Genomic DNA, 15367 nt, shown 5'->3' on the forward strand with positions numbered 1-15367 from the left:
CCTCATAATAGGAGAAAAAGATGATGACATCAAATTAAAAGAGAAAATAATGGAAAGAGGGAAGGTATATGATACAGAGCAGAGTTGTGAAGGAGAAAGTGGTGGAGGGGAGGGAAATATCATGTTTTATTGTCTTTAAGTACAGAAGTTGTCAATAATATATATATATATGTATATATATATATATATATATGTATATATATAGTTAAAAACCTTGGCCGGGCATGGTGGCGCATGCCTTTAATCCCAGCATTTGGGAGGCAGAGGTAGGAGGATCTCTGTGAGTTTGAAGCCATCCTGAGACTACATAGTGAGTTCCAGGTTAGCCTGGGCAAGAGTGACACCCTGCCTCGAAAAACAAAAAAGAATAAAAATAAAAAGGTGGGGAGCATTTGCCATAGGACACTACTGCCAAGATACAGCTGCACGTTTCTTAGTTACCTGACATATAATTCCTTGTTTAGTCTCTTAATGTTCAAACTCATGTATTAATGCTACTCTCACTTTTAGTTAGAAAACCTTCTCTTTTCAGATGGTGGTAATCTTGGGATGACTCAGAAGGGACCATAGTGCTGTGAAAAAGTGACAGAGGATGATCAAAACTGAAACATCTCTATCACACCTTCTAAGCCTCAAGTTCCATTGTGGAAGAGGTGGTGGAAAGAATGTAAGAGTCAAAGGAAGGGTAGGACTCCTTCAAATGTGCTCTTTCAGGCAGAAAATGGCCTGGATATACATGAACTCACAGTACCTGATACTACTTACACAAGACCATCCTAATAGAAGGAAAAGATTATGACATCACAGTAAAAGAGAGACTGCTTGAGAGGGGGAAGGGGTATGATGGAGAGTGGAGCTGCAAAGGGAAAGGATGAAGGAAATTATCAGGGTTTATTGTCTATAATTATGGAAGTTATCAATAAAAAATTCCTTGCTTCTGGAAAAAAAATGATATTAAGTGTTGCTTGCCAGGGCATACTTTAAAATATACCATCTCATTAATCTTCCTTTATTTAAGGCATAGACTATAGTCAGGGAAAGCATTAATGTCCCTTCCTTCCAGACATGAAAATTAGGGTCAAATTAGGGAACTTAAATCAATTCAGTATCACACAGCCAGGAAATGGCAGAGTTAAAACCTGAGTTCATTTTTTTAATAATTTAAATCTAGTACTGTTTTGTCCTCAAACACGTTATGGTTTACTTTGATTTCTAATGCACTGTGCACACAGATGTATCAGTTCTATTGCAGGAGGGGGGAAAAACGACCTCTAATTATTCTATATCGACAAGAAGAATGTGTGTCTAATACGGTTAGTCTATGGTACATGGCATTTTGATTTGGTGGGCTTGGGAGTTAAATGACCTCCCCTAGACTGCTTGCTCTGCTACTTATCTGACCTGGGGAAAGTTAAAAACCTTCTGGGTCTATGCTTTTTAATGTATAAATATGGGAACGATAGTTCAAAGTGCAATATAAGCATGAAAACAATAAATATGCCAAGAATACTTCCTGGCTCCCAGCTTCCTGGTGGAGAAAAGTGTTTCTATTTATGAATCTCCTTGTACATTCAGAATCCATAAGAAATGGAAGTCATGGTTCAGAGCTACAATAACAATCTTTGCAGTTCTATCATTGGACAAAGGCTGGTTTAATGGATGGCTCATGGAGAACAGCCCGTGGAGGTTAGCACTTAGAGCAGCAAAATTATTTGGTGCAGTGTACAGATAAAGAAGCTGGGCAAGCTGGGCAGTGTGCTAGCTTTCACTCTGTGCAGTTGCCTTTTGGCTCAAATGCTTAGCTGGATGACTCATACGCATCAGCAAACAGAAACCTGAGTGGGAGGGAAAGCCACCTCTCTGTTTTCATGTTTAGATTTTCCTTCAAAGGGCAAGTCACAAAGAAGGAAAGAAGCCCTCCAATCACTGACAGTGAACAATAAGGGAAACAAGGAAATCTATGTTTTTTTATGTTTCTTCTCAAAATATGGAGGAAAACAGGGAGAGCCTATTAGTTGCTACCACATCTCACTTGGCTCATGTATAGAAAAACATTACATGGACTAGAGTTGCTTCCTGCATAATTTCAGCACCACCTATTCTAGGTTGAAGAAGATGAATGTGGCAGACACTGTATCATATATTTGTAATATGAATTAGGCCCATGTAAATGATCAGCTCATTCCCTCAGAAAGAGTAGGCCCTTCTTTACAAATGACAGTATTACTGGGTTCTAGTAAGAAGTGAGGTTATAATTGACGGGTCTCTTGCTTGAGGTTAAGAGGAAGCTGCCTACTGTTATTTGATAAGCAAAGAAAACGGAAACAGAATCTTCAGCAATGAGGTACCAGGAAAATTGATAAGTCTTTTCCAAGGATGGGAAGGGAACACACCTTCAGGGATTCTTTATCATTTTTCTGGCCCTAGGGATTTAGAGCCCTGGACATCCATTCTAGTTATATCCAGGTCACCATATATAAGTGAAAACAACTGTATTCTATAAACTCTGGTTCTAAAAAGTTGGTATGTGTGATGTTATGGTGATGTTAGGGTCAGTAAAAACAGAAATCTTGGAGGGATGAAAAAGAAAAAAAAAATCTGATTGGAAAATGGCTAAAGATGAGCAGACTAGACATACCAAAGAGTGTAAGGGTCCTTCATAATTGGGAGATGATGAGGCCTGTCCTCCGTTTCTAGACCAAACAGCTGTGCCTGCTAAAATTGAAATGAGAATTACAATTAGATCTATATGTATTTAAACCCATAGATACTTAAAAGACCTGTTAGAAAGCCCAATGCTGATTTTCATTAAGTGCCGAGATAAATCCATGTAAACTTCTCAGATCAGAAATTTGGGGCAAGAAAAAAAAATAATTTTGTAGATATGTGGATGCACAGTGTGCATGTATGTGTGTGTGCATGCTCATGTGTGCACATGTGCATGGGAAGCTTGTCCTCTCCTTGCACTTTTGCTTGTTGTTGTTTTATTTTTGTCATTTCCTGTGCACATGTCTAGCTGGTCCTAGAGCTTCCAGATTTTCCTGACACTGTCTCCCAGTGCCATAGGAGGTGGGTACACTTTGGATCACAGATAAATATGCCACTTGGCATTTGGCTTTATGTGGATGCTATGAAGCAGAAAGGCTAAAAGATATGCAAGCAAGCACCTTTTACTGCTGAGCCATCTCCCCTGCCCTAAGAGAGATATTTTAAATATAAAATATAAGAACTTTATGTGGCTGTTTCTTTAAAAGGAAACTCCTAACTAGGTATAATTTTTAGCTAGCAGAGCTCCTGTTGGAGGAGGTCTGTCACTGTAGAATCAGCTTACTTCTCAGGTACAAAGGAGAAGAGGTAGAGGCAAACTTGTTCAACATGAGTCCCCTCTGCTAACCCTAAAAGGGTACTGTGGAAGGAGGTAAGCCTAAAAAACTTGTGCATGTGTGTGTATGCATCTGTGTGCATATGTGCTAACAGCTGAAATAGATGCTCTGCTCATACTCTTCCACTGATCCCATTAGAAATTTCTAACAGAAATAAATTTTAACAGAAATCTACTAAAGTAGAAAATTTATATATAAGAAAATTCCATCACAGTGACAATGAATTTTCTACCAAAATCAATTACTATGACATACTAAATTTGGAAGATACCTTTTAGAGTACATATTATATCTACTTTTAAATTTAAATTAATTTAAAGTTTTCACATATATTGTAGAAAACTTAGAAAAGCCATAATTCAGAAAAAAAAAAGGAAAACAAAATAATAGCTATGATCTCATAAGCTCCCGTGCCCTGATGCTGTTAGTATTTAAAAAATCCATTCTTCTTGTCTTTTCTGGGTTCGGCTGTGTATTTTTATGCTAAATAAAAATAGAATATTTTGTTCAATTACTTTTCTTGACAGAATTTGGACAGAGATGGTGGTGTGAAAATAGCAATCTGTCCCCTTTCTTATATTTTCATAAAGTTATTTTTTCTAACATGTGGCCGTTCCAGAATGCATTACCAGGACCCAAAAAGGGCCTTCATTAGTTGTTTCTGTGCCTTCTACCTAAGAGGCTGAGGGAGTCTCTGAGCTTTCCTGATAAAGAAGTGTCACAGTACAGGAACTATGCACGCTAACTTTCCCTTCCAAACCTGAAGGTCAGCAGCAGACTGATGAGTTAATAGATTCCTGTCCAAGTTCTGCTATTCTGTTGGTGTAACCTTGGTAAGCCAACTGCCCTTCTTAAAACTCAGTTAGTTCACTCACTTATCTGTACAACAGGGCATCAGATGACAGGGGTGTCATCACACTCAAACACCACAGAGCTAGCTCCCCTGTCACAAGCAGGAAGTGTGCAGTTTCACCTGCTTAGGTCCTCTGTTCCAACAGAGACTGAAGTTCCCCAAACCCGAGTCCTCCGATTTGGAAAGTCGCCTCTGAGATCATTCCTACCATCTGCTTAGGTGCTGTGCTCTCACTGACTAATGTTATCTGAACTCAATTCCTCTCTGATACAGAAGAATAATAGATCATTTTCTCAGAGCTGAAGGAACCAATCCAGAAGAGCAAAACTACACCAAACTTCACCTTCTATGTGTGCCATGGCAAGATTTCATAAAACGGTTAAAATTATTTCTCTGTAGTTTGAGCTTCTGGGTACATGGACTTTAGAATCCAGCTGTACCTTCTTCATCCTATTCTGTGTCCTAAGTCATGGCCATGAGTCCTGAAAACGTGGCAGCAACCTGAAACCACCCATTCTCTAACAGAGAGCCCAGTCTGAAATGAGCCATATGACAGCTGCATGCAAAGAATAAAATAGGATTCAAGGACACATTTTCAGGCATGTAACTTTGCTAAAAATTACAGTCAGGTCAGTTTCCAATCAGGTATATACATGACTTGGTTTGTCTGTAAAACCATCTGTCTTCTTCCCAGAAAGATGAGCCAGTACAAGATAAGACTTCAGGAAGCCTTTGCATAGTAAGGGCAATGAATTACTTAGATGCACCTCTTTAAGTGAAATAATTTACTGAAATAATTCTAGAACTTATTATTCATTATTTATTATTCAACTTGCAGTCATAGTGCATGTTGATTTGTTATATTTTAACACAAGCACCCTCATTACAATTACTCTACAGTTTATTTACAAAATTACAGTTTTCTACAAATATGCCCATGGAATTAGGGAAGGATAAAATGTCTGTCAGAAATGATCCATTTGCATTGCCTATATTTGGTGACTAGGTAGTCTATATTCAGAAGTATATTAACTGGTTTTATTTCATTTGAAATATTTTATTAGAATATATGTTTTTCTAGTAGATATCTTCTGCAGTGATAAGAAAAGTTTAAGAAGGAAATCTTTCCATATGTCTGGTTTTTCTACAAAAATGATCATCTAATTTAAAAACAAATTTGGGTATAAATACACTACCATATAATAATCTCTCTTCTACCCAATTCTATTTGTCTGAGTTGTTTTGAGAATTTTTTTGGGGGGTGGGATGGAGAGTGAGTTTCTTTCTACTAGAATAGGAAGCATGAAAGATAAATCCTTTTCACAATCTGCTAGTATGGTGAAATGGAATGTGGAGCACTGTACCTGAGAGAGAAGGAGGAGAGCCAACTGGAGTTGAAGGATTTGATGAGAAGCTGTTGTTGGTATGATCTGGAGAATAGATCTTAAAACAATGGAGAGAGAAAAATTCTCATTTGTTATTGATAAACAACAATTCTTTTAAACCACACAGCCTTGACACAATTCATTTAAAACTAACATGTTATAAAATGCAGGCAACAGCTGGGTGTGGTGGTGCATGCCTTTAATCCTGGGAGGCAGAGGTAGGAGGATTGCCATGAGTTCAAGGCCACCCTGAGATTACCTAGTGAATTCCAAATCAACTTGGGCTAGAGTAAGACCCTACCTTGAAAAAAACAAACAAACAAATGCAGGCAACAGCCAAATATAGTACCAATATTCTCAATTAAAAACACAAAAATTACCGTAAGCTTTCAAAAGAATTGCTGAGGTGGCAGGGTATGTTAGGAAAAGAAATGGGGTCAGTATATTTTAGGTACAAAACTTTTCCTTCCCACATCTGGCTGTGAGGCCACAGGCAAGCCACATCAATGATGCTTCCTAAAGCTTCCTTCTTCACGTGGTATGTGTGTGTGGTATGTGTGTGTGTGTGTGTGTGTGTGTGTGTGTGTGTGTTTAAATCTTCCCAATCATTACCATAATTAGGGCATTTGAATCCCTAGCATGACAAAGCCCAGATTAAATAAGTACTTTCACTTAGAAGAAATGCTAATACTAGTTAAATGTATTTTATGCTCACAATGGTCAGGAACACAACTAAAAACAGAAAATCTTAGAGAAGCAAATCTCTACTTACAAGTGTAAATAATCATGCTTAGTATTTGAAGGAAATAATCAAGGATAGCACTTCAGAGAAATAAGGTATATTATTTTGCCGCTGGGAAGCAGGCAAGAATCATTAGGTCTAGCTTCATGGCAGGGGGTGGACAAAGCAAAGAAGTTAAGTACCACAGGTGCCCAGAAGTGACCTCCACTACTACTATTTTTTAAATGCCCTTTCTATACTGCTTCTACATCAGAAATGACTCTTGCAAAATCAGTTAGCTGGTCAATGAGCATGCATACTATTTACAGAGAGAGGAAAAAAAAAAAAAACAAGGGAAAGGAAAGGCACATAGAACATCTATGAACCCAAAGACCCATAGGGTCTCTGGGAGCCCCTCAATGATGGAGGTGAGCATCACAGAGAAGTGACAGAACGAGGCCAGCCATAAATGGGAGGCCAACAGCTTCCTTCTCAAAAATCCCCAGTGATCGTTATGCAAGGAAGCCAGCATTTCCTCCCAAATCAAAGCACTTGGCCATTCATTTTCTAAAATTCCAAATGTCCACTTCTGATTAAAGTTCACCCTGCTCCAGTGGTGCAAGTGGAGTCCAAAGTCAATATTTCCTCACCGAAGCAAGTGCTTTCCCCAGAGCATCTCCAGTCTGCGAGCTGCCTGCTGCCCCGCTTCCTCTGTTTGCTGCAAAAACAAAAGGCCAAATATGAAAACCAGGCAGTGAGACATCTAACAATTTTCTATTCCTGGTCCATTTACTCACAATTTAATTGCATTTTGAATGCTAATTACAACACATTAATCTTTAATTAGCATTAATTTGTTTGCTGAGGTGGATGTCAACTATATTCATGTTACACTTTTTTACAGATAAAATGTAAACTTGACATCTTGGTTTAAAAGACAAGTGTCTTAGTTGCTATTATTTTCTCCCAGTTGTTGACAAGTAGCTATTGGTGACTGGTACCAAGCCAGCCCTTGGCGGTCAACACTGCTAAAAGATGCAGTACTTTCAGGATTCACAAGTCCTCAAAGCCCAACATTTCTTCATGTAAATTGAATTATTGTCATAACTTACACTTGCCTTCCTCTTACTGTTCCACAGTGGTTAGAACAATAGTAACAACAAATCTAGCACTTGGTGTGATGGATTTGGCAGAGAGAATATGTTAATATTTTAAATATCATATAGTTTCTAGATATTTTAGTCTATGTATACAACAAATTTTTTTTGTTGTTGTTGTTGAAAACAGACATGCTTATTACTCCAGTGTGCAAACTTGTTGATTGTTATAATCGGGCATAGGTTAACAAAAGTCTTCCCAAGTCTGCAAGTCCTCTGTTTCTTTAAATATTGTTATTTTTTTTTAAATTTATTTATTTGAGAGCGACAGACACAGAGAGAATGACAGATAGAGGGAGAGAGAGAGAATGGGCACACCAGGGCCTCCAGCCTCTGCAAACGAACTCCAGACGCGTGCACCCCCTTGTGCATCTGGCTAACGTGGGACCTGGGGAACTGAGCCTCGAACCGGGGTCCTTAGGCTTCATAGGCTAACCGCTAAGCCATCTCTCCAGCCCTACAACAAAAATTTTGAATGGTATGCTACTAAAATCAAAATGGTCTCAAATTTCAGTTCCAAAAATAAGTATAAATATTCACAAAGCTTATCTACACCACCTTAAACTCCTATTCTTATCTATAAAATAAAAGGCATTATTCATACAATATAGATGACCAGTATATAACAAAGATAATTCATTTTTCTTTCTTTTAAAGATTTATTCATTTATTTAAGACTGAGAGAGGGGGAGAGAGAGAGAGAGTGCAAATGGGTGCACCAGGGCCTCTAGCCAATGTAAATGAACTCCAGATGTGTGTGCCACCATGTGCATCTGGCTTATGTGGGACCTGGAGTATCGAGTCGGGGGTCCTTAGGCTTCACAGGCAGGTGCCTTAACCTCTAAGCCATCTCTCCAGCCCGGTAATTCATTTTTCTAAGGTGACTTGCCTTTATAGCCAGCCATGTGGTAAAATGAGCTAACCAGTATTCTTTTAAGCTCTTTTATATTAATATGATACTGGAAACTTGGGGAATGTTGAGTTTACTAAGGCCTCAATTCTAGCAAATAAACATAGTAGTTAAGTAAAACCTACTAAAGGTCTAAGGAATTATTATTATTATCATTATGTTTTTGTTGATTTTTTGAGGTAGGGTCTCACTCTAGCCTAGGTTGACCTGGAATTCACTATGTAGACTCAGGGTGGCCTTGAACTCACAGTGATCCTCTTACCTCTGCCTCCCAAATGATGGAATTAAAAGTGTGGGCCACTAAGCCTGATTCTCTAAGGGAAATTTTATCAGTATTTTGTGAAATAAGAAAATGAAATTTGAAATCAATGGATAAATCAAAGCAAACTTTCACTGTTCTCCTGTATAATTCTTAAATTTTCCCAGCCTTCTTGAATGGGAGATCCTTTTTTCAACTTGTGTCACAACTGTACACATCTATAACATAAAGTGGTACAATCACATTGGCAGTGGTCAAATTTTCTCTTGGTAAGAATCCTGCTGTCATTCTCCTGACCTCAGTTCAGCATAGTTAAACTATGTTGGCTACTTTTACATATTCACACACTTGGCATGTCTATTAAGTCACCTCTGATATACGCTTTCTTTGTTAAACACAACCTAGACAGAGATTCACTTACTCATTCCTAAAATGCTGAAAGATAAATGGCATATGATGAAACAAACACATTCTGAGGAAAAAAAAAAAAACCTGTCATTTCCACATCACAAATTTATGATATTAAAATACATGAGTCATTAATACTCAAACGTTATAGGTACAGGCAAATTCTAAGAAATGCATGTCTAGTATGGACAGAATCGGGCTAGTAAAAGCAATTTGGAAAGATTATGAGATTTAAAAAATTTAGGTTAAAAGACAACTGAAATTATATCTAGTATAGATTTTCTGCATTAAATAGTTTAAAACTGAAGACATCTAAAAGGAATACAATAAAGATATAGATAGATCTAATATTTTATCAACATGTATTATTATGGCATCTGGAGGCATTTGTCTTTTTGGAGCAATATTACATTATCTTTTATTATTATATATTATATTTGAATTATAGTTAGCAGTCACCACATTTGTGATGTCTGCTTAATTTGAACTCATCATACCATGAAGTAAATTATTTACTGACACTAAACTAAAATATAAGATCATATAGATAAAAATGTGGTAAATAGTACTTTTCAGAAGATCAAGATTTCTTTTGAATAGTTTTAAAAGAAAGATTGTTAATTTAAAAATGCATCTATTTTCCTGACAAAAATTAAAGACTTGAATATATTCTAAAAACATTTACAAAGTAAATTATGTATCACATAAAATCATTTTTTAGAAGAGACAAGGCATGTTTAGCATGATTTTTTTTTTTTTTAATTTGAGAGAGAGAGAGAGAAAGGGAGAGACAGAATTGGTGCACTAGGGTCACTAGTCACTGCATACGAACTCCAGATGCATGCACCACATTGTGCATCAGGCATATGTGGGATCTGGAGAATCAGACTTGGGTCCTTGGGCTTTGCAGACAAGCAAGCACCTTAACCACTACGTCATTTCTTGGCCCAGTATGATTTATTTTCAGAATTGCACCTTTCTTATTTTTTTTTTTTTGTGGGGGGTGGTGCAGACTTTTTAGGTAGGGTCTCACTTTAGCACAGGCTGACTTAGAATTCACTATGTAGTCTTAGGGTGGCTTAAAACTCATGGAGATCTTCCTACCTCTGCCTCCCAAATTCTAGGAATAAAGGCATGCGCCACCACAGCTGACTCAGCATTGCACCTTTCTAACTAAACTTTTGATGAATGTATGTTTCATATAATGAGATCTTAAGATGCAGGAAGTAGAATTAAAAATAGAATCTAGGGGCTACAGATTGCTTAGCAGTTAAGGCATTTGCTTGTGAAGCCTAAGGACCCAGGTTTGATTTCCCAATACCCATGTAAGCCAGATGCACAAGGTGGTGCATGCATCTGGAGTTTGTTGGCAGTGGCTAGAAGCCCTGGTGTGCCCATTTTCTCTTTATCTGCATCTTTCTCTCACTCTCAAATAAATGAAAATAAAAAATATTTTAAAAAGTAGCATCCACTCTTTACCTCATCTAGTCATGAAAATGTTTGAGAAAGCTAAAAGGGCTACTCATGGAAGCCACTGATAAGAACAGACTATTTTTTTAACATGAAGCCATTTTACCTTGCAACAGCTGGACAGCCCAACCCAAGAGCTTAAATTTCAAAGCATTACTGAGGCCAGTCTACCATTTCACTCAGAATGCCTTTTGTTCTGTTCCAGGAAACACTGGAGGGGACACATTTTCAAGATTCCCTGAACATGATAAGTGAGATGGTCCTTCTCTTAAAAATGTCCCTTTTTATTTGTGTGACCAATATATCAAAGGACACACAGAATTAGAACAAAGATATATTTTTAACTCTCAAATGGCATGATATTTTGGTTTTGCACTTAGAAATGGGTCATGTTTAACAAAACACATATCAAATCCACCTTTCTGGCCTTAATGCATTAAGACTTGGTTGCTATTCTAGGCTCAAGTTTTTATTAATTTTTATTATTAGAAATGACCACGTAACAGAAAGAAAGATGAAAACTATTGCTTTTACTTGGGAAAGACTATACAACCTTTTGTGTTATTTTGCTTCTAATAATTTTTTTTTGCTCAAGAAAAAAATAATCAGTCTCTAAGCAGAGGTATACCATAAAGATGAATGGAAGATGAGCAGTTATTAAGAACTGTAAATTTGTAGGAGGATTTGATACTGCAAGCCACCTGAGTATTGTTCAGAGAGCTTTAACACAGGTGCTAATGCTGGCTAGAAGAAGTCCACAGGAGGGTCTCATATCTTGTGCTCTGGGTTGGACCACCCTCTGTTAGTTTCCACTTTTAGGAGATGGTGACTCCCTCCAGAACACACCCAAAACAAAACACCAGGATGAGTGGTGCCTGGGGATCAATCCTGAAAAATCAGAATTTGGAAAATGTGTTTCCCCTTTCTTGCACACCCATAACCTGAGGCAGGAACATCATGAGTACATCAAAGGCACAGGAAGCACCATTACTGTGTACTTTCCAGAGAAGGAGGACTGCTATAAGTGAGGCTTTTCTAATTGGTTCATAGTGACCCCATGTTGTTAAAGCATTAGAAGAAGCACATCAATGGCATGAGCTTGTCTGTAAAGATGACTACAAATGAAATGTTTCCAGCATTTCTACACTTTTAGAAGAAACTCCAATATTGGCTGTAATACACTACTAATGCAGACTGGGAAGGGTTCCAAGGCATTTGGGGAGACATAGGCCTTATGACTATGGGCAGGAAACCAGGGACAGGGTTAAACCAGCCTCATTTATTGTTCTCCATGGTGGTCTTTGTAAGTACCACAATCTGACAGTGATGTATAAAACATATCTTACTCTTCCTCTCTGTGCCTGGTTGTCACCCAAGTGCATCTGAAGAGTCAAGCTCCTTATAAAATACAGTGAATATATATGACTAGTCTAATAGTAAAATTACCATGAAACCAAGCTCTTTAGGGAAAAAGGACATAATGTGTCTACTAGAAGACCACATCCTAAAATATGTCATGTCATACAAGCATGTCATAAGAAGTATGGGCTGGAGAGATGGCTCAGCTATTAAGGTGCTTGCCTGTGAAGACAAAGGACCCAGGTTCAATTCCTGAGGACCCACATAAGACAGACACACAAGGTGGCACATTCATGTGGAGTTCATTTGCAGTGTCTGGAGGCTCTGATGTGCCCATTCTCTCTTTGTCTCATAAATAAATAAATAACTAAGAAGTAAAATTTGTAAGCCAGATTAAAGCACTAGATAGATACTCCAGACTAATCTTTTGCATATGATGTATTAAATTAATCTTGGTAGCCAGTTCTTGAAACATTACTTTGTTTGAAGTTTAAGAACATGGAAAATACCATGGGAAAGTGGATGCTTCCAAATCACAAGAGGTACACTCTATGAACATATGCAGATAGCAATGCTTTGGCTTATGCTCTAACAGAAGGTCCACTCATCACTCCCAAGAGAAGGAAATATGGAGACAGTGCAGTGTATATAGCTATGGCCCTGCAGACATTTCTATTTTTTTCAACTGTCATCTAGGAACTTCCTATTTTTTATTTTTATAATATTTTTATTTATTTATTTGTAAGGAGAGAGAGAGAATGAGCACTTCAGGGCCTCTAACCACTGTAAGTGAATTCTAAATGCATGTGCCACTTGTGCACCTGGCTTTATGTGAGTATTTGGGGAATCCAACTCAGATTGTTAGGTTCTTCCGGCAAGTGCCTTAACCGCTGAGCCATCTCTCCAGCCCTGGAACTTCCTATTTTGCCTCTGTGGGCATACTTGGTTCAGACCTGGCTGAGCCACTATTAAAGCACACCTGTTCCCTGACAGTGAAAGGATATTTAGGAATGAGGCTGAAGGGCTCTGATAGAGGTGACTTCCCAATGATTCCTGACAGCCCACACCTTATCCAGGTGCCATGCCAGTTGAACTACAGCTTGTCTATGCTGTGCTCTATTCACTTCAGGGATCAGAAGAGAGCCTTCCAATTCAGAAATTCCCAGTTTAATCTACAGTTTGCTAGCAAGCCTCAAGAAAAAAGGAATGAAGCACAGGCCACCAATTAAATATTTTAATATGAATGGATATGTCATTAAAAACTTATCTGATAAATGTAAACTATGTTTTATCCTTCCTAAAGGCTTCTCAAAAATAGCATTGGGTATTAAAGGACAAAACAAATCAAAACATGAAGCCATAGTCACTTCTCTAAAGAAAACAATTGATAAGATACTCCAAATGTCAATGAACATTTTATATCTTTGAGTTGCAGAAAACAGACTGGAAGTGAGATGCAGGTCCAGCTGCTTTCTAATGGCTCTAGAGCTCATGTATCTAGGCATTGTGAGGTTGTACTGTCAATTTAGGACAACTTCTGACCGCCAAAATGGCATATTATCACATGAAACTAAGACACAGGGTAGCAGACTTCTGAATTGAAAAAAAAAAAAAATCCAGCTTCCTCAGACATCCATGCTATGTATGAAAAGATCACATAGCCTTGCAACTTTTCTCCAAGGCAACTTGAAAAAAAAATGTGATGTCCATGTGTTAGTACTTGAACCCCATTCTTATGGCATTAGTACTGCTTGCAGTTATTTTCTACAGAATCATGTGTGTAATCTCAAACATGTGTCAGGCGATGTGTTCCCTATTTACCAATTACTCAATTAGCTCTGTTTGTTCTTTGAGATACAGGCAACGTAATATTTCTTTATTTCCTGCATTTCAGAACGAGTGAATATTTGCCAAATATTTTCAGAAGTCTACAGATGCATCCTATTAATCCATACTGTTTTTAAAAGAAGTTCTGTTAACATCAGAAGAGAAAGCCTCTCTTCTTGTTATATAGACATGCTGCCATCACTGACTTCTACCACCCTCTGAAAACCAAACTAAAGCCTAGGAGCATTTTAGCATGAAGAAATATGAGCCACTGCAACAGCATGCATTACTAAAACTTATTATTGTGCTTCAACTGGCCTCTACATTTGTTCACAAGAAATTGGAGGATATGTCCTTTGAAGGGAGAACATAGTTGAATGCTCAATTGTTCTCCCTTAAAGTAACTTCTGTATTTATGCAAATTAATAAGGGTTTATTTCTCCAAAATGCTGTTACCATGTGGTACTAACTTCCTAAAATATTATGGTGATGATTTTTGTATTCTTCTATTAGATTTTAATAATAACATTGATTACTTTGAAACAATTTAAATAATAATCTTTCTAAGAGGTCTTTTTCTGGGTGCTAAAAATACTACCTGTTTTTCTTATTAAGCTGGAGGATTTTTATTGCAATTTACTCTAGACCCTTTTACAGAGCTCTTTGTCTATAATAAGTTAAATCCTTCTTTAGTATGTTGCTGTGCCTTAATATATAGAAGTCACCCATGGCCCCACTCGCCCTAGGCCCACTGTCCTATATATACAGAAGCTTTGCTGAGAGGACCTATGCTCAATGAGATAGGGAATTAAGCTTTTCAGAGCTCACAGATAATAACTTGCACCATATTATCTCTTTCACCCCAAGTTGCTGTACTGCTCTTAGAATGACTGAATGACTGCAAAATCATCTATATTTTTTCTTACAAAGACTAAGTATGCTTTATTTAATTCAAATGTTTGCTTTACCTTCATACCTTCCTTAAAAAGAAAATTACTCAAACCACAAGTAGACAGGAAATCTATCAAGTAAGAGGATGAATGACCATTCACCCTTTATAACCAGACCACATGACTGCAGACAGGGGCTTTCCATTTGTAAAACCACACTGAAGTGAAATAAGCTTTTCTCTCTCTTTCAGTTCTGCACTTTTCTTTCTTTCTTCTTGTTTTGCAAATCTGCCAAAACTACACTGATAACAAAATTTCCCCCATGTGACCTCTGCTCATACTTCTCCAAGGTCAAACTGGTGCAACACATTTGTAGAACTTTCCTATGTAAAATTCCAGCAATGGAAACTCTTTCCTAAATTTGCTGTGAGACATGATAGAGGAGGGCTGCTACTCTGCACCTCTCAAGTGTGAAATAAATTACTAAATAAGCAGAAAGGGTATTATTTATGCATAAATATTTGCAACATCTCAAAAAACACATCCCCTCCATCAAACACTCTGCCCCATAAGTGATTCACACAACTTTCCAAAGTTCAAAGAGAAAAAAAAAAATACAAAAAAGCAAACAGCAACACAATGTTCTCTCAAAAACATACAATGAACATTTCCATCCATGACCCTCTGGGAGTAATCTCCAAGGCCACCTGTTTTGGTTTGAATATAAAATGTCTCCCACAGGCTC

General features: G+C 37.6%; 1 protein-coding gene across 18 annotated transcripts in view; it reads right to left on the minus strand.

Annotated features, from left to right (window-relative positions):
• The window catches only part of Tcf4 (transcription factor 4), a 349556-nt gene that overhangs the window by 29902 nt on the left and 304287 nt on the right, over nt 1-15367 (minus strand). For all 18 annotated transcript variants that reach the window (XM_045135203.1, XM_004654754.2, XM_045135205.1 and 15 more), the window contains 3 exons: nt 6993-7060; nt 5601-5679; nt 2639-2715 (listed from right to left, as the gene is read on the minus strand). In XM_045135203.1, the coding sequence (XP_044991138.1) occupies nt 2639-2715; nt 5601-5679; nt 6993-7060 (224 nt within the window). The remainder of the gene's footprint in view (nt 1-2638; nt 2716-5600; nt 5680-6992; nt 7061-15367) is intronic.

Source organism: Jaculus jaculus, chromosome 15 (assembly GCF_020740685.1).
Source record: "Jaculus jaculus isolate mJacJac1 chromosome 15, mJacJac1.mat.Y.cur, whole genome shotgun sequence".
NCBI lineage: Eukaryota > Metazoa > Chordata > Mammalia > Rodentia > Dipodidae > Jaculus > Jaculus jaculus.